This window comes from Vespula vulgaris, chromosome 16 (genome assembly GCF_905475345.1).
Source record: "Vespula vulgaris chromosome 16, iyVesVulg1.1, whole genome shotgun sequence".
In the NCBI taxonomy this organism is placed as follows: Eukaryota; Metazoa; Arthropoda; class Insecta; order Hymenoptera; family Vespidae; genus Vespula; species Vespula vulgaris.
Window position 1 is genome coordinate 2,046,136 of NC_066601.1, and position 24,504 is coordinate 2,070,639.

A 24,504-nucleotide genomic window follows, 5' to 3' on the forward strand; every position below is an offset into this window, starting at 1 on the left:
TCGTTCTTCCTTTTCTTTTTCTTTTTCTTTTATTTTTTTTTGTACATGATTTGTTTGTAATTCTCTTTTTTTTTCGTTTTTATAATTTTTCGTTTTTATATCCATATAAGAACACTTTATATGATTAGATTTATTTATAAAATATTTCGTATAGTTTGTATAATTTTCGAAGAAATTTTTACTGTCTAATTAAAATAGTCTTACGTTGTCACACGAAGTATGTTTTGTATAAGTGTTTAGAACGTTTTTGTTTTATAAATAAAAAAAATTATCAATGATTTATTTACGCTCGTCATTGGACATCATTTTGATTTCGAACATTTTTATTTTACAAATAAAAAGAAACAACATTATATGCACATATATATATAGATATATATATAAAATAAAAATATACATAAAATGAATAAAATAAAATAATGAAAGCGCGATCTTATCACTGAGCTAGTTGCTAAGAACTTAAAAGTAAATCCAAATCTTTAAAAAAAGATTAATGTATATTAACAATAAATATATTATATCGTAAATGTATTAGTCATACAGGTAAACAGTTGCGTGTGAATTGTTAAAACCTTGTGAATTATTAATATAACTTGCAGGAACTTTTTCTAAACAAATACGGAAAACTTTTTGTAATCGATTTTTCATTAAGCTTCGCACTTATTTAATAGTATTGCGTAGAACAAAACTTGACGAATCGTCTTGTTTGATTTTAATAATTAACATTCCGTTTATAAGCCTAATTCATTGTTCTTTCATTAAAATAAATAATGCGATACAAACAAAAAAGAAAAAAGATAATAAAAAAAAAAGATGTCGATTCTATTTTTTTTTCTTTCTTTTCTCTTATTTTTTTCTTTTTCTCTTTGATAAACATTTGATTGCACAGTCCGTAGAATAGAAAGATTATATTGAATGAAAAAAAGAAAAAAAGAAAAAAGAAGCAAAAAAGAAAATTCCATAAAAGACAATTATTTTTTTCTTTTTCGAATAAACATTTTTACTTTTGATTAATAAACGATATCTGGCACTTACATATATATTATTTTAATAACAATACAAGCTTTTCATAATAAATTGAAAAAAACTAATATTGTAGAATATTTTTGGTCAAAGTACACGGGCCTATATAACCACTTCTCTACGTCACACTTCGATTACTTCAATATCGATTTTCTGTACGAAAGAAACCGCGTATAACGCGCGTGACACTTAACATAAAGAATTTACACTTTGTTCAAGAATTGTCGCTTCAAGTCGTGAGACATATTCAATGTGTGAACTTTGTCACAGACTCTTCGAGATCTAACTTTGTAGAAACTTAAAGGATAAGAAATTTTCTATCAAAGTATACCTACGTACGTATATGCATACATCCATACATATATACATACATACGTACGTACGTACGTATATACAGTACGTATGTATATATTTTTAAATCAAAGAAAGAAATGTCTGACATAGCACCAAACACGTAGACTTTACAATCCACCAGTTTTAACTTTTCGCGAATCGATATCTTGCGATTATAACGTTGAATTCAAGGTAGTACACGCGAACAAACACATACACACACATGTACACACACACGTGCGCGAGCGATTAAGTTTCATAGCCTTACCTTTTTCCGCATACCACGCCATCGCTAAAACACATTTTTTTCTTTTCCACTCATTCGTAAACTGGATTGGTCACAGTACAAATCGTTAATACGATGTTCTACGATCACACTTTTCTCAAAAGAAAAATTCTCCGAATATAAATTCGTATGATAGAATATAATTGTTAACATATCGATACGGTGCAATTGAGTTTTTGACGAGATAAAATTAGAAATAAAAAAAATAAATAAAAGGACGTGAGCTTGTAAAATTCGAAATTATTAAACGAATTAATTAAATGGATTAATGAAAAGGTCGTCATTTCTTTCTCTCTCTCTCTCTCTCTCTCTCTTTCTCTGTGTGTGTGTGTTTTTTTGGTACTTCAATGTTTCGAATTGAAAAAAAAAAAATCGATCGAAAAACGGATCATCGTGAAATCTCGTTCGTACGGTATACTCTGTATATAATATATTATTAAAAGAAAATGATCAATGTCGGGATACTTTCTTGCGTTTCTTCGTGGCCTTAGCATTCACTCGCGCTATGTTAATGCCGTTCGTGAGCGCACTCGCAAAGAACCCTTTGATCTTTCTTAACTGTTTAAATTTACTCGCTAACAAAGATCAGGTTTACTCGGGCAAGTTTTCGTGTTAGGAGAGGATGTTGGCTAGATTCAAGAACGCCTGTCAGTGTGGAACACCGAAGTGCAACTTTCATCTTCCAGGAATGGAGAAGCCAGAATCATCCGCCGACGGTGCCAGTGCGATGGATCTCGAAGACAGGGATCCAAATAGTCTTAATCAACATCTTCAGGTTAATTTAACTAACCTTTATTTATTTCATAAGTTACTTTATTTCATTGTTCGATAAAATCACAGAATTTCAAAATTATTAATATTTATTTATTTATTTATTTATTTATTTATTTATTTATTTTGAGATATTAAAACGATAATGAGACATTAAGTGATGAGAAAAAGGATTAAGATAAATTTTTTTTTTATTTTTAACTGATCCTTTTTTTTTTGACTTTAATTTTTCTTATAGAACACCCTGTATTTTGTTTCCTTTTTTATTTCTTTTTATTTCTTTTCTCAAAAATCCTGAAACATTCAGATACGTAGGAGTATTTCTTTCTTTCTGTTTTTTTTTTCTTTTGATTAAAAGAATGAATAAATAAGACACGGAGAGATAAAATTTTTAATAGGTCGACCATTTCAATGAATGATTATTCTTCTTTCTGGAAATTTTTTATGTTTTCCGTCGGCTTAGAAAGATTAAATCGAAAAATATAAGATCAAGAGAAATTTTTAACGATTTAAACTATTTAATGAATATGATTTCTTTTTTGAAATTTTCAAATACCAAAGTTCAGAAATAAAAGATCAATATACTACGTGAAATAATTTAAGAGCAGAAAATAATATAATTTTTAATTGTTCTTACGAAACACGTGGAATCATTTTTCTCTTTTTAAGACAATTGATCAAACTATCTGATCAAGTAATTAACAGTAAAGAAGAAATAAAAAAAAAAGAAAAACAAGAAAAAAATATACACAGTGTTCCATACGAAAGGAATAATTCGCGTAGTCCTTTGATTTACTATTATAAACTTTTGATAAACCTTTAAATAAACGATGATTATCTTTGATGTAGCGAATGACATCTTTGATATAGCGAAAATAAAATTTCAAGAAATTAATGCGCTTTCGAAAATTCTTTATTATCTCTTGTCGGATCTTTATGAATTAAAAATGATTAATAAAAAAATATTGCTTTTACGAACAGGTGATGTGGGACGACGTGATCGGCGAACCAGAAGGCATTCGAAGTCCGGAATGCGCTTGGCGCTTGAGTGGCCACTGTTTTCGTCTTTCGAGGGGTTGCTGTTATATATTTCTCTCGGTCTTGGTCGCACCCTTGCTCGCACTTTGCCTTGGTTTTACGTTCGCCTGCCTTGCGTTCGAGGTAAGCCTTTAGTCGATAATAACTTCTTCTCTCTTTCTCTCTCTTTTTTTTTTTTTTTTTTTTGACGTGTCTATTTCCTTTCACCCTCTCTACGATCGATTTATATGCTCGTTTGTGTACATTGGTGGTCCGTCTATGTGTATTGCTTCGAGAGTATATTTGCAAAAAAATGTAATATTATCCATATCGTTCGTATAAATTTATTTCAACCATCGATCGTTATTATTTAATTTTTTTCCTCGTGAAAATTTTCAAAATTCTTCTTTTTTTTGTTTCTTTTTTTGCCTTTTCTTTTTCTCTCTTTTTTTTTTCTTTTTTTTTTATGGATTAATCGAAATGATTTCACCGTGGTGAAATGCGAACGAAATTATTGAATCTTCGAATCTCCATCACGTTGCAATTATTTTTTCGAATATTCTTCTTTACGTTAATTATTCAAAAAAGGAAACCTCTTTCGAACAATATGACCATTAAACATTTTTTAAACCACGAGATCTCTACCTTTCCAAATTTGTAAATATTTTTTGATTTTCTATTCATTTGCTACCATTGTTCGGGCTTTTATTTTAAATTAATTAATCGAAAAGTCTTTGTGCGCAACTCGAACGCCAAGCCAACAACAAAAACACGAAATTTTATACTACACAAAGTGTATTTAATTTAAATCGTGAATAAATTGCAAACTTTGTCGAAGTTTTATTTTATTATAAATAATCGAAAATCGAATTCTTTAAACGAAACTCGCACATCAATCAAGATCGTTGAATTCTCTCTATTTTTTTTTTCTCTTTTTTTCTTTAATTAATTAACAGAAAAATCTTTATATGCAAACCTCGATCCATCGAGGAAGATAAAAAAAAGAAAACATGAACATTTATTGATTTGCATTGTTTATTTAACTTGTTCTTTTTTTCGATTTCTTTCTTTTTTATTTTTACATTAATTATCCTAAAATTAAATTGCAGAATGAATTTAATGAATATCTCATTGAATTACGATCTTTCTTTAAATCTTAATTCGTTTGATTTAATCAAATTATTAACATTATTTTTAATACATCCTTTCCATTCCTCCAAATGTTTTATTAATGTCAATCAATAGATACCATTCTATATAAAAATGTGATCAATATATTACGTTAACGTAGACGTCTATATATCTGTACTTTTTTTAGCATATATGGTGCGTCGCTCCTTGCCTTCGAGTATGGAAAATAACTTGCGCAGCTACGAGAAGCTTCTTTACAGCTTTCGTTCAAGCCATCGTTAGACCTGTCGCAGACGCCGTTGGATATCTCTTTAATAATATACGAGTTCTTAATCAAAAATTACCAGACGGTCCCGAAAAAAAGGACGACATTCTTATAGTCTGAGAATATATTTCCAAGTTTGTCATAATTTTTTCTTTTAACACATTACGGACAGATTATATATATATATATTAAATATAATTATTATATATAATATTTTATTAAACAATATATATATATATTATATGAAAATAATATATAATATTAATATATATTAATCCAGACCAATTACAAGTCTTTTGTTATAATCAATGATCATTGATCATTGATCAGACATACGAATTATTGATGTATTAATAGAAAAGAAAAATTAATTTAAAAATATTTAATATAAAAAATAGCTCTCTCTCTCTCTCTCTCTCTCTCTCTCTCTCTCTCTCTCTCTCTCTCTCTCTCTCTCTCTCTTTCTCTTTGTCCTAGCTATAAATAATAGTTAGCAGGAAAATGTCTGATCCGCAATGTGTTTAAAAAAAAGTCAATTTATCCATCCAATTTAGACTGCCGTGTGCAATGAATTTCGATTTGACAATGGAGTATTAATACCTCCAGCTATTAAACAACGAAGAAACATAATTCATGTAACATTATCTTAATTATATCTATATATTTTATAAGGGAAATCAATCTCTCAATCAAAGATTGAAAATCTTTCGTACAATTTTATCGCACTTTCATATTAAATTATTAAAAAAAGAATTTATAATTCTATAATTTATAGTTCGAATTATTCCAATTATAAGAATAATAATTTTAATTGAAAAATTAGTGTTATCTATCTTCTAGAAATTTATACGTGTTTAGTATTTAATCTCTAATCATTATCAAATCTCAAATACTCACGTTACCAATCATTTGTATAATAAATCATGAAATAATTCTAATCTTAAGAAATGAAATATGTATATAGATTAATTCGTTAAAATAATTTCTTATGTTATCAAATAAACCGACGATCTATTCATCTATTGTATTCTTTCATTTTGAAATAATTCCGAGTGGAAAAGCGAGATCGATAAAAGAGTGAAAGAGAAAAAATATGATAAATAAATAAATAAATAAATGAAAGAGATGAATGAACAAAAAGGAATTCAGTAGCTATTTTTAAATTTATATGAATGATAACAAAAGAGATTTTTTCGATTCGAATCGTAACTCTACGCAATGATATTTTAAACGTCGTTGTATATAATGGGTCGGTAAGGCAGATCCCATCCATTCGACTTAATGTCAACGAAAGTTCAACGATAAGAATACGAATACGATTATTGACACTGACAGAAAATACATATCACATTTATCGCTACTGTTTGCGATTAGATTTGTGTCGTGCATAAAAAAATTTAATAACGTTTCTGATCTGAGATCAACAAGTCAGTTCTCTACCGGATACCCGACAAGATGGCTGCTCGCGTACAGATTAGATTTCTGAAGTGTCCAAGTTCTTATAAAGAAATTTTCAACAGACGTATCCTTTTCGTGACAATTTATAACGATTATTTATCTTCTCATCGCGATACATATATATATATATATATATATATATATATATATATATATATATAACACATATTGTGAATTAATAAATTTTCTTACACGTAATTGACAAATTTCTGTGTTCTCCTTAACGATAGAGCATATGTAATCAGGGATCTCCGTAGCTTCGTGCCTACGAAAAAAAAGTAAGTCATTTTTCATAATTTCGTATCGTTTCGAAAATTCGCTGAGATGATTTCATTGTTAAATAAAAAAAAATAAAACAAAGTAAATAAAAATATTTCTACTGTCGCGTTATTTTATTATCTTAAGTATAGATGGCAGAAGTTATCGGTTAACGCTCAATCGGTAACATCATCATCTTTACCATTTATATATTCAATCATTAACTCGTATTAAAATCAAATGGAATTAATTTTGTTCTTTTTTTTTCTATTAAAATTATTCATCCAGACACGTTTAAATGGGAAGATCCTTTCGATCTCGAGTCTCAATTAACTCAGGATGAGATTATGATAAGAGATCAATTTCGAAATTATTGTCAAGAAAGATTAATGCCTCGTGTGATCGAAGCCAATCGTAAGGAACATTTTCACAAGGAAATCATTAAAGAGATCGGTTCTCTTGGTGCTTTGGGTTGCACCTTAAAGGGTTATGGAGCTTCCAATGTATCTTCGGTTGCTTATGGACTTCTTGCTAAAGAGATCGAATCCGTCGATAGTTCTTATAGATCATCGATGTCCGTACAATCGTCGCTCGTTGCCGGTGGTATATATGCGTACGGTGATCAAACACAAAAGGAACGATTTCTTCCAAAAATTAGTAAGTTATAATAACCGGTGTACACTATTCAACAATAATATAATCATCTGATTTTGTAGTTACCGGAGATTTAATTGGATGTTTCGGTTTAACCGAACCCAACCATGGTAGCGATGTAGCAGGTATTCAAACTAGAGCTGTATATGATTCCAATAAAAAAGTTTACAAATTGAATGGAAGCAAAACATGGTGAATATAAAAGATATTAACAATATATGGATATATTTTTCTAAAAAATATATATATATATTTATGTGTATGTGTGTCTGTGTGTGTAGAACAAATAAATAATCCATATCTTATTTAATATGTTTTATAAAAATAGGATTACAAACGCACCCATAGCCGATATATTGATCGTTTGGGCAAAATGCGAGGATGACATTATTCGAGGGTTCGTAATCGAAAGAGAAAAAAATCAAAATCGATTGTCCACACCGAAAATCGATGGAAAATTTTCATTGAGAGCTTCCACCACTGGGATGATATTAATGGACAATGTCATAGTACCCGAAGAAAATTTATTACGGAGCGTGGAAGGCTTGAAAGTCAGATGATTTACGTTAACTAATGATTACGATGAGAATAAAAAGAGAAAGAAATACATAAAGATTGTTTATATATAGGGACCGTTTAATTGTTTGAACAACGCTCGTTTCGGTATATCTTGGGGTGCATTGGGAGCAGCTGAAACTTGTTTTAAAATAGCAAGATCATATACATTAGAGAGATCACAATTTAACAGACCTTTGGCTGCTAATCAATTAATACAAAAGAAACTGACTGATATGATGTGTGACATAGCATTTGGTCTTCAAGCTTGTTTACGGGTTGGAAGATTAAAGGATGAAGACAGGTATGTCAAAGAATTCTAATCTCGTTCGAACGATCTCAAATTAATCCATCCATTTGTAATTTTTCTTTTTTTTATTTTTCTTTCTCTTTTTATTTTTCCTTCGATTCCGTTATCTCTCTTTCTTTCCAGGGCTAACCCCCAGATGATCTCTATGTTAAAGCGAAATTCTGCTAGCAAAGCGTTAGAAATTGCCAGGACCGCGAGAGACATGTTAGGTGGTAATGGCATATCGGACGAGTATCACGTCATTAGGCACGTGATGAATCTCGAATCCGTTAACACTTACGAAGGTAGGCAAGAGAACATTTTGACGTTAAAATATAGTCAGTTTAAATCGATTATCGCGTTAAGATTAATGAAACGTTTAATATCGATGACTCCAGTGAAATTTTATATTTCCCTGACGTTACTCGCAAAATCCAAATGCTAATGTACTTACGTATCAGTGATTATTAACATGCACGACTTCTATTTATATATACATCTATACACACACACATATATATATATGCATGTGTATGCGTGTACGTGTCGTGTAATTGTTATTGTTGTTGTTGTTTATATTTTCTTTTTTTTTCTTATTCTTTTTCTTCGATATAGGTACTTACGACATACACACTTTGATACTCGGAAGAGCGATCACTGGATTAGCTGCCTTTGCTGGATAAGATATTTTCCTCCGTGTTATTTCAGCCAGGAGATGTGAGAAAGTAGTTCCACCTTTAAAACTGTTGCAAAGTTATTAATATGTTTTTTTTTTCTTTTGTTCTACTTTTCCTTTCTTTTCTTTTTTTTTCTCTTTTTATCTCCTTACCTGTTTTTTTATACGATAACATTTTTTTAAACACAACTAATAGTAACGAATAATAGAATAATAATTTCCTTTTGTTTCTTCTTCTTTTTTTCTTTTTTTTTTTTTTTGCTTTTCCTTTTGTTCGACGTAAAAATTTATTATACATTATTACTACTCCATATGTAATTTTAAATAATCACGTAAGAGAAAATATATTTGTATACGAAATAACAATTGATTATACTAATCTAGATCATTTCCCGAATTAATAACACTAGGAAACGTAATTTAATAATTTATTATTGCTCCTTTATTCGCCGTATTCTTTTCTTTTAACAACATTTTTGTCAATGGCTCGTTTTTCTAATATAACGTTTTGTAATGCAACGACAATTTTTACTTGACGAGCCATTTTTCGTTTCTTCGTTTCTTTTTCTTTTTATTTCTCCCTCTCTCTCTCTCTCTCTCTCTCTCTCTCTTTCTGGTTTATTTTATTTTTTCTTTTTTTTTTAATGATCATTACCATACTCTAGTAACTTTAACGTACACGAAATCACAAGAGTCAAAAGCGTAATATCGAGTATGTAAAAAGGATGAAATTAATAGCAAAGAAAACGATGGAAAGTTTAACAAAAAAAGATTGTCAATTTGTTATCACGTATTTTGTTTATCGAAAAATTACCTGTCGAATATGATTCTTTTCTTTTTTTTTCTTTTTTCGTTAAAAATTAGATAAACGATATTTATATATATAATATATGTGTGATCATCGGTTTCGAGATAAAATGTGTTCGAATAATTAGAGAAGTATGGGATACAATAAATATTTCGAGAATACATCGTATTACACACTATGATTTACTGGTCGAAATGATACTCTAATTAAACTATTATTTACAGTCGATAAGTGTGATCTAGCTGTGCCTTCTTTTTTTTCTTTTGTTATGTTTTGTTTTTATAGCGATTGGTTCTAGCGACATATCACCTGATTATTATATGTTTTATATATATATATATTTCTCTCTCTCTCTCTCTCTCTCTCTCGCGCGCGCGCTCGTATGTGTGTATGTTCTCTTCGCTTTCTTCGTCGTCTTTTATCAATTTATTGTTCGTGTCTCATCCTTCTTTATGCGTGTATCTCGTTTTTTCCTTACACACACAATTCCATGTTTTTTTAATTTTATTTTAATAATTATTAATTTCCTGTAACTTTACAACGTCGAAAATGATTTTCATTCATACTCGATCTAATAACTAGGTCTCCGTACAAATATAATATATATTTATGTATATATATATATATATATATATATATATATATATATAATATATATAATATATATATACATATATATTATATATATATACATATATTCAGTGCTTTTAGACTAATTCCATACTAAATGAAAATATAAAAATCTATATTGTAACTACAATTATATATAAGGGTTAGTCCGTCTCGCAATTTAAACGCGGTCAGAGATCATTTCGTATATACATACATACATACATACATATATATATGTGTGTGCATGCGTGTATATACGAATTCGATATCGTGTGTGTGTGTATGTGTTGGTTTCTCTCTGTTTTTTCTTTTTCTTTTTTTTTCTTTTAATTTTCTTATACTTATCCAAAAAACAACATTAATAAGTACATTAAGTACATCTCCGAAAACGTGCTAAAACAACGAACTACGAATCCCTTTTTCCTTTGGAATTCCAAGGTGCATTAAATAACAAGACGGTCTATCTCACACGCTCGTACGAGAGTCAAGGAATGTCTTTTCAGCCATTTTCTTTCATCCTCCCCTCCACCTCCTCCCCACCACCTTTCTTTTTCTTTTCTCTTCTATCCTCGCCATTTCGCCATATTATTCTTTTCACATTTCCCTCTCTTTCTCTTTTTTGCACTTTCCACCCGTTTGCTCTCTATTTTTTATTCACCTTTTCGTCTCTTTTTCCTTTTCTTTTCTTTTTTTTCTTTTTTAACTTGTTTTCTTTCTTTTCTTTTTCTTGTCTGTTTCGTTCCGTCAAAAAGCACTTAGAAATATCTGATAATCACTGACTTGGTTCCGATAGTAATTTCCATTTATTTGACTAGATCTCTCATGCGTCGTACAACGAAGGCATCTATTTCTTTTTTTCCTTTATTATTTGCGTTTCTCTTTTCTTTTCTTTTTTTGCTTCTCTCTCTTTCTCTCTCTTTTTCCTGTTTTTAAGTTCTTTTCTTTCTTTTTTGTGTCACTGCCCTTCTTATCCCTTTCTTCTTTTTTCATTTCTTTTTCCTTTTTTCTTGTTTTCTTTTCATAGAAAAAGGAAACGAAAAAAATACGATGGAACGGTAAAAACGCGATTGGTATCTTTTTCTTTTTTCTGTTTCCTTTTCTTTTTTTCTTTTTTTAGAATTTATGACCACGCAGATTTTCGATTGATTAAAGCTTTGGAAGAAAATTTGTTCGTTCGAGTATCGTTTCTAAAAAATATTTTAACATTGTTTTAACGATAAGAAAAGTGAATAAATAGATGCCTTTCGTCACAATAATAATAGTAATAGTAATAGTAGTAATAATAGTAGTAATAGTAGCAGTAGTTGAAGTAGTAATAGTAGTAGTAATAGTAGTAGCAGCAGCAGCAGTAGTAGTAATAGTAGTAGTAATAGTAGTAGTAGTAGTAGTAGTAGTTTTTACTTCGACAAACAAACATCATCGATTGCACATCATTCGCGTTATTTGTGTAAAAAGATTGCGGTGCGCTTATCAATATCATTACTTATCATACACACATTTTTCTCTCTCTTTCTCTCTCTCTTTCTGTCTCTCTTTTTTTCTTCTTCTTAACCGTTAGCAACAAGGGACCCGATCAACACAAGCGACTCGATTAATCATAAATAAATTAAGTTTAATTGCTAAGTAATAAAATGTTAATTACATATGTCAATGATAATTAATTCAAGTACAACACACGTCTCGTGCAAAAGTGTAAAGAAGTTTTTTTTTTCGTGCTACACTCAATACCTTGGTATTTTTTTTTGTTTGTTTTGTTTTGTTTTGTTTATTTGTTTGCTCGTATTTTACGATTTAATTCTTGTGTTTGCGTAAGTGTATGTATATGTTCTTTGTATGTGCGTGTGTAGATTTTTGTGTCTCCTTCTCCCTGTGTGTATATGTATGTATATGTGTGTGATTTAATAATTAATGGGTACTTTTTTTTTCTTTTTGTTATCCTTTCCTCGACTACAATAAGCTCTTCGTAAAACTTAGTAACATCGGTAGTTTACAATAGTTTACAATCGCCTCGTGGTTCTCGATGATCGACGTGTCTATTTTAAATAGATACACATCGCTCTGATTAATGCTGGAATCGAATATTATAATAATAATAATAACAATAATGATAACGACGATAATAATAATATTAATAATATTAATAATAATATTAATAATAATAATAATAATAATAATAATAATAATAATAATAATAATATGATAATATAATAATATAATAATATAATAATATAATAATATAATAATATAATAATATAATAATAATAATAATAATAATGATAATAATAATATATAAGTACGTTTCGTTTCGTTTCGTTTTCGTCGTATACTCGAAATTCGAAAGAAGAAACGAAATAAATTGTCTCTCGCCATATTGTTTCTTTACTTTCCCCTCTTCTCGACGAAAATTCTTTCGTTGCTCCTTCCTCGAGTAAACGTTGTTTTTTTTCTTTTTATTATCACTTTTTTTTTTTTTAATTCGTTCATTTATCTCTTTTCTTCTATGTACGTTCACGCACAATTCGGCGAAGTTAGTCGTTATTAAATAACGACAGAGTTTATTATAGTTTATCGCTTTAAAAAACATCGATTTGCCAATGACAAAACGAACGTTCTCGTTCATACGAATCGATGAAGGAAAAATGAGAGGACGTTAACAAAGTATAGTCATTTTACAAGAAAGAGAGAAAGCGTCCTCTTCTTTCCTTTGATTCGATCAAAAAGAACGTTAAGTAACTCGATAGACGACACTCGATTCGATTCCAACATTTATAGATATCGATCTCCCCTCCGCTTTTCTCTCTACCTCTTTCTCTCACTCTTTTTCTCTCTATCTCTCTTTTACACACATTCACACACACATTCATATTTACTTGTTCTCTCTCTCACTCTCTCTAAAACACATTCAGAAAATTCAATGCCATTGCATACTATTTCTCTCTCTTTCTTTCTCTCTTACTCTCTACTTAATTCTTACATACACTCAACAAGCATTCATTTTCGATAATACAGGTTCAGGTTCGTAACCGTATTGTTCACTAACGTCATACATAGGTGTAAACAATAAATAATGGTTTTTTTATTTTTTTTTTAATCATCATCATCATCATCATCATCATTATTATTATTATTTTTATTATTATTATTAATTATTATTAATTATTATTATTATTATTAATTATTATTAATTATTATTACTATTATTATTATTCTTATTCTTATTATTTTTTTTATATTTATTATTATTATTACTAATATTAATTATTATTATTAATTATTATTAATTAGTATTAATATACGCCTTTTTTTTCGTTTATATTTCTACGATCCTTTGGTATTAACACGCACCCGCGACTATCTCTCTCCCGTGATTACGCGATTCTTTCAATACCTCGAAGTCATCGTCATCGTCATCGTCATTGTCGTCGTCATCGTCATCGTCGTTATCGTCATTGTCATATCGTCTCCTTTACATTTCCATCTTTATGAAAGAGCGATTATCTAATGTAAGCCGAAACGAGAGACCAATTTTCTTCGTCCTTTTTTCTTTTTTTCTCTTTTTAATCTTTTTTCTTTTCTTTTTTTTTTTCTTTCAACTAATATTTTTCACATCTCTCGATGATCTTATCTCTCGTTTCAGTAACAATACCTTTTACTATTTATTAAAATTATTTAATTTATGCTCCTTCTCTCTCTCTCTCTCTCTCTTTCCATCTCTTTCTTTTTCTCTATCACTTTATATCCCTTAAAAATCTATATTTATCGACTTCTGATCTCTTTATGTGTCCTTTATTTGTTGTCTATTTTCTAAACATTGTTCTCCCTCGTCAAACAACCTCGACACGAGAGAGATCGCGTCAATATAAATACACCAGATTAATTCTCTCTCTCTCTCTCTTTCTCTCTCTCTCTCTCTTTTTATCTCTTTCTCTCTATCTCTCTTACTTTCTTTCTTTCTTCCTTTCTCTCCCACTCTTTCGCACAGTTATAATAAATATAATAATGTATACCTGCTTCTTTTGCACTTGTATTTTACATTATTTCATCTCTGATTAAACTAATCGATACCTTATTGTCGTACGAACTGTTTCTCACATTTTTTTATCTTTTTTCTTTTCCATCCTTTTTTATTAATCTGTCTGTCTCTCTCTCTCTCTTTTTCTCCCACTCTTTCTATCTGTTCCATTACCAGACTCTTCCTCGTAACGATCGAATCGATATTAGTCGAGTCGATGTATCTCATTCTCTCTCTCTCTCTCTCTCTCTCTCTCTCTCTCTCTCTCTCTCAACGTATTCCTTTTTATTTATTATTTCTCTTTAGCTTCTTTAACGAATCTTTCTTTGGTAATAATAAATTCGTGGGTCTGCTTCGCACGATCGAGCGAGGGACACGACACGAGATTCCTCATATCTCTTTCTTTTTAGAATTATACTTTTTGACGATGTCGTCAAGTATTGACGGGGGAATAAAAAAAACACACACACACACAAATGTTGTTTAATATGTCATCGAACGTTTGATACGTCGACGAAAATCATTAACAGTTCGCCTTCGCCGAAGGCGAATGTAAGAAAATTATCGGTACACCAGCTATGTCTGAAGTTCTTGCGTGTTATTTCATTTGTCTTTTGTGTCCCATATGATCGTGTCTGGCGTGTATATATTTATATGTGTGTGTCTGTCTGTGTGTATTTATGTGTGTATCACGTTGTATACCATACATTTGTGATTATAGATCATCCACGTCTATTCGTGCACTCTCTAATCCGTTAGATATGTTTTGAGTATCAATACAAGTTCCATCGTTATTCCGTTTCAATCTCTCTCTATCTCTCTCTCTTTCTCTTTCTCACTCTAACTTTCTAAGGTCTAGCCAGAAAGGATGTCTATCTCGTATCCGCGATGAGAAATCCATCTTTGAATTTAATCCATAACACGCTTTAGAAGAGAAGTAATAATCAAGTAATGTCAGGGGTAGTTTTGGCGACTCGCAGGAAAAAGCAAGACGTACTATATATTACATGGTTATATGGTTGAACATGTACGAAATTATTCGATCAATCTATCGTTTCGTTTGCATGCGTATGTGTTTGTGGGTGAGTGGGTGTACGTATAGAAATATAATGTGTATATGTGTATATATATATATACACATATACATATATAGTATATATATATATATATATACACATATACATATATAGTATATATATATATATATATATATATATATATATATATATATAAGGTCGCGATAACACGGTGAGAAGATTTTAATCGACAAAGAGAGCGTACTTCTCTTCTTCATCACCGGATTTAAAGCGGTCATTCTATTCTCTTTCTTCCTCCTCCTCCTTCTCCTTCTCCTCATCCTCATCCTCATCCTCATCCTCATCCTCCTCATCTTCTTCTTCTTCGCAACGCGCCATCGCGTCTCGTCGTTGTCGTTCGCGCTTAATTTACGATCGAGTTAGCTAATCACGTTGTCGCGATTATAAAAGAACTCTCTCTCTCTCTCTCTCTCTCTCTCTGTCTCTCTATAGATGCACGGATCCGAAATAGACTCACCCTTTCCAAGCCCTCAACCCCATCATCCTCACCCACCAACCACCACCAGCGCCGTGTCCATCCAACCTAAGAAGCTTCCTTCTTTGCGTTTTATATCGCTCGGCCGACCTCCTTTCCCTCCTCCGTCCTTCCTTTAGTCCTTCGATATCCATTAAACTAACGAGACGAGTCCCGCAGCTCAGTGTATATTTTCTCTCCCTCTCTCTCTCTCTCTCTTTCTCTCTCTCACTCCCTCTTTCTATCTATCTCTCTCTATCTTTCTCTCTCTCTCTCTCTCTCTCACACACACTCTTTTCCTCTCAGCGTGTTTTATACATAAATAGATCATCTTATAACTTTCTCTTTCTAGTCCCTGTTCTTCTTGATCGGTGATAAACTGATCGATCGATCGTCGGATGGTTCGACGAGATCTAATCTCCCCACCTCTTTCTACTCATCCCACCTATCACCCCTCTCATATATACTCCGACCAACATCGAAAACCTTCTTTTTCGTTTACTCTCATCCCTAGAATTATATTCATATTTATATTTATTTTCATATTTATATCTCATATTTATATTTATATTCATATTTATATTTATATTTATATATTTATATATTTATATTAATATATATATACATATATATATACACATATTCATATGTATATATATATACATATATATATATCATTCATTTTAGATTTATATAATTATGTTCATATTTATATCCATATTTATATTCATATTTATATTCATATTCATTTACTTATATATTTATATATATATAAATATATATATATAAATATATATATATACATATATATCATTATATATCGTATATAAGTGTTAATGTATATATATATAATATATATAATATATAATATATATATATATATAATATAGAGCTATGTTCTCGCATTATTACCCCTAATAATGGTTTCCCTTTTTTCTCCTATATTTCTTAATCTCTATCTCTTTCACTCTTTTTCGAGATTGCATTTCTCTCTTTGTTTCTCTTTAACGACGCGTTCGATTTTGCAAATTCACGACGAACGAAAGAGAAAGTGAACACGACACGCATACTGCTACCTAATCATCACACGAGCTGGAGCAGTTTGAAATGTAAGAAAATTCGCGCGTCTCTCTCTCTCTCTCTCTCTCTATACATACATATATGTGTGTGTATTTTGTATATCTGTGTATGTATTCCATTTTTATAATTACGATTTTATGTATCCCTTGTGGATGATAATAATAATAATAATAATAATAATAATAATAATAATAATAATAATAATAATAATAATAATAATAATAGTAATAATAATAATAGTTCATATTTTTATGTGTCTCTGTATATGTGTATATGTGTATCGTGACTAATGATATTTACAAGATATATCGTACAGAACATTTTCGCACTTCTTCGACAAATTTCTCATCGTCTCCCTCGTGCGTTTACGTTCTTGCGCATGGCTATGGGTCTTTCTCTGTAAACGTGAACGTGTGCGTGTGTCTGTGTCTGTGCGTGCGTACGTGTATGATGTGTACAATGTCTGCATGTAGATTTGCGCGCACGATCGAAATAAATATAATAGTTATCAACTAATCTTTCTTTTTCTTCGACATATACTGCGTGTGTTTAATTGTTTGTTTGTTTATTTATTTGTTTGTTAAATTCGCTTCATCTTTCTCTCTCTCTCTTTCTCTCTCTCTCTCTCTCTCTCTCTCTCTCTCTTCTCGTTTGTAACTGAATTTTCTTTTTTTTTTATTTTCTGACGGCACACAAAGGGAAAAGCACGAGGCGAGTCGAGGACGATCATTTTTAAAAGAAGGATGCGACCGAGAACTCGCGCGAGGCACACGACTCGGCCACGTGGCCAAGGTCTCTTTTAATATTTGTATTTTTTTCTTTTCTTTTTTCTTCTCCTCCTCCTCCTCCTTCTCCACCTCCTCCACCTCCTCCTCCTCCTCCTCCTCCTCCTCCTTCTTCTTCTTCTTCCTCTTTATTCTTTCATTCTCTTCTTCAAACTTACGTACGTACTTACTTACGTGCGTGTTCGTCCGTTCGAATGAAACGGCGAAAACAGATATCGGGTAAATTCGATGAAGGTGAAACGAGGCTTCGAAAGGTGTTCTCTCTTTCTATTTATTTATCTAACTATCTATCTCTATCTTTCTATACTTTTTTCCATTCTTGTTATGATGAATTTGATCTCTTTCTCTCTCTCTCTCTCTGTCTCTGTCTCTCTTTCTCTCTCTCCGATGTTTTCTTAGATCGATAAGATCATTCCGAGAAACTTCTTTCTCTTTTTCTTTATATATATACATATATATATATATATATATATATATATATATATATTGCTCACTGTTTATCATTTATTCGTTTAATTCGTCCCCACTAATTAGTTTAACAAAAATTCCGACTTTGAGAGAAGCAACAAGGACACCTCGTGATCACCATATCATCGATCAGTTATCGCTCTTAGCGCTTTTAACAAGATATATTATCATATTCAAGTCACATTAGACCGATAGCGGTCCCCATTCTCTCTGTCTCTCTTTCTCTCACACATACTTTCTCTCTCTCTCTCTCTCTCTCTTGTTCTATGTTTCATTTCTCACTCTCGCTTATCACTTTCAATATTCTATCGAAACAGCGACGCCCCACTTATATTTAATTAATCCGTTATTAGAATAATAATATATGTTTAGTTTGTACTATATATGATCTTTAAAAAGAAGATGGCCGATAATTCGACCTCTTCTTCTTCTTCCTCTTCTTCTTCTTCTTTTTTTACGCTTTCTCTCTCTCTCTCTCTCTCTCTCTCTCTCTCTCTCTCTCTCTCGAACTTATTCTCTCGACGAATTCACACGATCATTCACTGTCATATCATTTTCTCGCTTTCGATTAAAATTTATTGTACGACTTTTATCCACGATCGAATCTAAATTAGTTGAAAATTTTATTTAACCAATATTTTATTCGCAAAGTGAACAACGTAATTCGCGTATGAAGCTTGATAGCTTTCGTTTATCGCTTTTCTAATGACAATGTTACAAAGAAATATCGATGCAGTTGACGAAAGTGATTGCGTTTTAAAAAAGTTCCCTTTTTCGAGATTATTATTTTTTTTCTTTTTTCCTTTCCTTCCTTCCTTCCTTCCTTCCTTTGTTTTCATTCATTATCATTCAACCATATTTGATATCACAAAATTTAGTCGTGTTAGACCAGAAATTTTTACGTAGATATTACTTCGTTTTTAGAAAAAAGGAAAAAAAAAGATTTTTAGCTCCCAAAACGGACGTTGAGGGTCATCGAACGAAATTCTATGTTTCTCTTTCTCTCTCTATCATTCTCTCTCTATCATTCTCTCTCTATCAATCTCTCTCTTTCTCCCTCTCTCAAACACACATACACATTCTCTACCTATGTATCTATATCTCTTTCTGTTTATTCCTTTCTCGCTTATTATAGCTGACGAACGACGTTCGGATAAAAAATACAAAATTCTAATATCTAAATCGATCCGATCTGACGACGTCCCATTCTCAATCGATTCGAGATTTCGCGAAAGTCGTTCGTCAGCCGCTCAGTCGTTTACAACGAATGCCTTTAAGGTAACAAAAGTTCTCCCCTTCTATTTCTCTCGTCTATTCTCTTCTTAAAGTATGTACAATAGCACAGCACGATTGTAGTACGATATCGAGTGCGGTTTCTTAAACTTTTCTCTCTCTCTCTCTCTCTTTCTCTCTCTCTTTCTTGCACCTATCACACAATACATACATATATACGTATATTCGCACTATCCTTTTCTTTCTTACACTCATATCAGGTCAACGAGTATACAAGAACGTATATTTATCTTTCTCTATTTACACGTTCTTGATATTGCTCGCATAATACACGCTCTGTACGCGCGAGCCTTTTGCTTTAAAAATTTCTCTCGATACGAGTACGAATACGCTTTCTTCTTCTCTCTCTTTCTTTCTTTCTTTCTTTCTTTCTCTCTTTCTTTCTTTCTTCCTTTCTCTCTTTCTCTATTCCTCTCCCACATACGCTCTCTCGTACACACATTCTCTCGTTGTTCTTTCTCAATTGTTCGCGGCCATTCCGATATATACGTGTTTTATACACAAATAGTACGTACATACCATACATACATATCATACATACCATACATACATACGTACATTCCTACATACATACATACATCGTACATACATACGTGGATACATACATACATACGTCATACATACGTACATACATAGATATATATATCACTTGGCACGTGCATCTTTGACACGATGCCACTTTGAAATTGGTTTACATTTGATCTGACCAACGAGGATACGACGAGTCACGGTGATATGGCATATGCATAAAAGCGTTCATCACATCACCAAATTTCTTCCCACCATTTTTGCTTTGGACTTTTATTATTATTCGTGTTGTTGTTGCGTTTCCTTTTTCTCATTCATCGTTTGACGCAACAACTCCCGTCTCTGATAAAATCTTTTTCTAAGAAATTTTTTCCCTAACTTTCTTTCTTTCTTATTTTCTTCTTCTTTCTCTTTCTTTTCGCAATATGAAACACCCACTAGTGATCACGACACTAATAGAGAGATTCGACGATCGAGTCAAAGTTTATCTTGTAGAATACCCTTTTCCTCGAGTGCTTGATTATTATCCCTTAGTGTTACTGTTATTATTATTTATATTTCATTATTTATTACTATTATTATTATTATTATTATTATTATTATTATTAATATTATTATTATTAATATTATTATTATTATTAATATTAATATTATTATTATTATTATTATTTATTAATATTAATATTATTATTATTATTATTATTATTTATTTATTTATTTATTTATCATTATAATTATTTTATTATTAAAATAGCAAATCGATATCATCGTAAAAATGTTCGCTTTCTTTCACGCGAAAGGCGACTAGTTTCTATATTTAAAAGTCGAGAAGACGCTTTGACTCGTCGGGAAGTCTCTCTATTTATCTATCTATCTATCTCCTTCTCTTTCTCCCTCCCTCCTTCTTTCTCTCTCTCTCCCTCTCTCTCTCTCTATCTCCCTTTTTACTCGTGTTCGAATAGAAAAAAATAAATATAAAAGAAAAGAAAAACAAGCTACGAATACACGCACACACACCAAGACTGCGATATCCTTGAATTTTGACTAGAAAAAAAAGGAAGATGGCGACTTCCATCGAAAGGATTTCGCAGACTTTCTCCTGACGTGTGTTTTATCATCTAGGAATGAAAAGTGTATATACAGACTAGAACCGTTAAAGAAGGAACTTACGTAATCTAATATGGCAAACAACTATGGCACGTGATATTGGAAAACTCAAGTAAGAGAGAAATATATTTAAACTCCTCGAACGATTGATTCCTCCTCATCTTTTGAAAGGGAGAAGAAAGAAAAATAAAAAAAAAAAAAGGAAAAGAAAAAAGAAGAAGAAGAAGAAGAAAAAATAAAATAAAAAAGAGAGATAATAGAGCCAATCATTCTTTTTTTTTCCCTATAATTTTTTCCAACTTTCGTTACGATCGTTTTCGTTTTTTTCTTTTTTTTTCTCTCCCTTTTTTTTTTCTTTCTCTTTCTCTTTTTCTCCCTCTCCCTCTCTTTCGTTCTTCTTGCTTGCTTCGTTCGTTTTTTCTTCTTATTCTTTTTTATTTCTTTTCAGTGAAGAAAAAAAAAATAAATAAATAAAATAAAACCTCGAGGGAGGGATCTTTCGAACTGAATAATAATTTGCAGAGACGAGAGTCCTTCATCTTTCTCTATCTTTTTTCTTTCTTTCTTTCTTTCTTTCTTTCTTGTTTTCTTTCTTGCTTTCTTTTCTTTTTCCTTCCTTCCTTCTTTCTTTTTTTCTTTCTTTCTTTCTTTTTATCGATAGACAAACGATGACGTTGAATGATAAACCCTTACTCGAGCATTTGTTTTGGAAAATTTTATCCTATTTTTTGTCTCCCTCTTTCCATTTCTTTCCTACTCTTTCTCTCTCTCTTTTTCTCTCTCTTTCTCTCTCAAATCGACCGTTCTCGTTTTTCTCCGACATTTCCGTCGAAATATCTCGGAAATCGTAGGTATTATAATAATAGAGAACTGACAAATATAGAAAATAGAGACAAATGAAAGATAAAAGGGAAGAATGACATGTTGGAACGACGAAAATAAAAAAGAAAAAAGAAAAGAAAAAAGAGAGAGAGGAAAAAGAAAAGAAAAGAGAGAAAGAGAAAGAAGAGACAGAATGAAAAAGAAAAGAAAACTGAAAGAAAGAAAAAAAGAAATGCGTGCGTATGGATTCGTCGTTAAAAAATTTCAAACATAACTATATCTTTCGAAAGCTACCATAGCTGTTACTTATGTTACTGCCAGTGCTGTTTGCTAGCATCACGTACATAAGATAATGGCTGCCTCAGCATTGGTAGAAGCTTATATGTTGTGTATGACGCACGACCTTCTCTATACTTTGCTAGCTCGGCCGTTCTCTTTGACATAGATGAGAGAGAGAGAGAGAGAGAGAGAGAGAGAGAGTTTCAAATAGGAAAAGAACGTAAGTACTTAGAAGAAGGTAGACATTTCTTTCTATCCTCCATTTTTCTTCTTTTCTTTCTTTCTTTTTCTTTTTTCATAATCCAAAATAACGCGTAAGTAAATATCAGAACGGATCATTGACTATTTCGATCGAGTCGAGTCGAGAAGAGAAACTAATGGTATCGATAAACCGACGTGTGGGGTAAAAAACGCCGTACGTTTGATAAATGCATTTAGAAAAAGTATAAGTCTCGATAAAATAAGAAGCAGAAGAAGCAGAAGAAAGAAAAGGAAGGAAAAGAAAAGAAGAGAAGAGAAAGGGAAAACGAGATATCTCTAAAAAAAAAAAAAAAAAAAGAAAGAAAGAAAACGATATTCTTTATTGCACGATATTAAAATAATTGTAAGGGTGGTCTTAATAATTCGGTGTAATTCATACTACTTTTCACGATCGATTTATCGAGGTTTCTTTCGCATTAGAAAAGAGAAAGAGAAAGAGAGAGAAAAGGAAAAAGAAATAGAAAAAAGAAACGAAGGAAGAAAGAAAGAACTAAAGAAAGAGAAAAAGAAAAAAGAAAGAAAGAAAAAAGAACGAACGAGTCGAACGAGTCGAACGAGTCGTTCGTTCTTCGGGAATAGCTCGAGAAAAGGGCTGCTTGTCCTTCGGGTGGGAAGAGATGGAAAGTGGAGAAGGAGACCCTTACGAGAAGGGTAGATCCTCCTCCGGTGACTCGTCGTGGTACTCCTCGTGGTCGGACGTGTGTCACAAAACGTCGCTTGGCTGTCGCTGCCCGATACCTATTGTTGGCGATAGCTGTCCCTCCTCGACCGCCACGGTCTTCGGATCCTCGTCCTTCCACTTGTCCATGGAGCGCCGTCGAGCGTTCATGAAGAAATTACCGACCGTCGTCGGTTCAAGGCCCAACTGTCGCGCGATTGTCACCTGCATCTCCTTCGACGGCCTCTTGGTCTCCTAAGAAGAAAAATCATCTTTTCGTATATATACAAATACATATATATATATATATATATATATATATATATATATATATATATATATATATAGGTATTTTATTAATCTAGAGATTGTTTGTTTTGTTTTTTTTAGATTGGATTTAGCCAAGCTTGACCAAGTATTCATTTTAAGCTTTCTGTTATTTAGTATTGTATTTTTGTGATGTTAGTAGTTAAAGAATTTTATGAATATCGCAGGTGTTCTAAGGGTTGTGGTATTACACAGGGTAGTTGTTATTTTTAAATCGTTTTGAAGAGTTTTAGAAATGATTCCCAGAAAGGATAGAAGTTTTAGAATTACTATTGTTATTATGATTATTATTATTTATATATGTTGTTGGGTGGTAAGCTCCTTCCTCGTTTAACGTTTCATTTGTGGAAGAATTCAACACAGGAGATTTATAAGTCATTGTGAATAAATTGTACAATGGGAAGCTGACTATTTATTATTATATTATTATCATAATAATAATAATAATAATAATAATTATTATTATTATTATTATTATAATTATCATCATTATTATTATAGCAATCTTTATTTACAGTATTCTCATTTAATTTGAGTGAACATCTAACTAAATTAATATAATGTGAAATAATAAATGAATCATTTTATATTTTATATTAAATGCTTTCATGAGATATCATAAAAAAAAACATAATTTTCTATCGGACATTTAATTAACATAATAGAATAAGCAAGAAAATGTAGAGACCAAAATAATGTGATGTAGTAAACGAATCATTTTTATTTTTCATTTTATTTTTCATAATTCCACAGGATGTGTATCATATACGTCGCGAATACAAATGATTAGACGAATATCACCGAAAACTTTTTCAACTATTTTTGTCGTAAACAATTAAAAATATCAGACTAAAGTATCAGCTGATTTACGTCAAAACTTTTTCTTCTAAAAAATGCACGACGCTATTATAATTTCGTAAATCGTAAACGTTAGTTTATAAAAAAAAAGAAAACAAAAAAGAACAAAAAATTATTAGAATGAAGAAAAATATACGAAGGAAAAGAATTGAATAAGAACGAAAGGGTCGATGTTCGTTTGAATCTTATCATATCGTTAACCAGATTTGTTAAGACGTTCTAATCATAATTCTTATAGCTTCTTTCTCTCTCTCTCTCTCTCTCTCTCTCTCTCTCTCTCTCTCTCTCTCTCTCTTTCTTATTGTCTTATTTAATACAAATCAAACACATTATTTATCG

At 31.1% G+C, this 24,504-nt stretch overlaps 3 protein-coding genes across 12 annotated transcripts in view; 2 read left to right on the forward strand and 1 right to left on the reverse strand.

The window, feature by feature from the left end:
* LOC127069667 (caveolin-3-like) overlaps positions 1 to 5,543 on the forward strand; it is a 227,283-nt gene extending 221,740 nt beyond the window's left edge. For 5 of the 7 annotated variants that reach the window (XM_051006921.1, XM_051006920.1, XM_051006923.1 and 2 more), the window contains 3 exons: positions 2,259 to 2,417; positions 3,395 to 3,574; positions 4,749 to 5,543. In XM_051006921.1, coding sequence (XP_050862878.1) covers positions 2,265 to 2,417; positions 3,395 to 3,574; positions 4,749 to 4,946 — 531 coding nt within the window. In that variant the 5' untranslated portion in view covers positions 2,259 to 2,264 and the 3' untranslated portion in view covers positions 4,947 to 5,543. Of the gene's footprint in view, positions 1 to 1,250; positions 1,359 to 2,258; positions 2,418 to 3,394; positions 3,575 to 4,748 lie in introns of those variants that run through there. The other 2 variants (XM_051006927.1, XM_051006926.1) reach the window with 2 other exon arrangements.
* Positions 5,544 to 6,200: 657 nt separating this feature from the next.
* Positions 6,201 to 8,816, forward strand: LOC127069663 (glutaryl-CoA dehydrogenase, mitochondrial). Its single transcript, XM_051006899.1, has 8 exons — positions 6,201 to 6,348; positions 6,530 to 6,562; positions 6,831 to 7,199; positions 7,259 to 7,388; positions 7,525 to 7,747; positions 7,826 to 8,055; positions 8,185 to 8,345; positions 8,656 to 8,816. Exons 1-8 carry the CDS (start codon positions 6,282 to 6,284, stop codon positions 8,721 to 8,723), a joined length of 1,281 nt encoding a protein of 426 aa, XP_050862856.1. The 5' UTR covers positions 6,201 to 6,281; the 3' UTR covers positions 8,724 to 8,816.
* A 2,911-nt stretch (positions 8,817 to 11,727) lies between these two features.
* LOC127069655 (one cut domain family member 2-like) overlaps positions 11,728 to 24,504 on the reverse strand; it is a 117,093-nt gene continuing 104,316 nt past the window's right edge. For 2 of the 4 annotated variants that reach the window (XM_051006878.1, XM_051006879.1), the window contains one exon: positions 11,728 to 23,235. In XM_051006878.1, the coding sequence (XP_050862835.1) occupies positions 23,026 to 23,235 (210 nt within the window). In that variant the 3' untranslated portion in view covers positions 11,728 to 23,025. The remainder of the gene's footprint in view (positions 23,236 to 24,504) is intronic. The other 2 variants (XM_051006880.1, XM_051006881.1) reach the window with 1 other exon arrangement.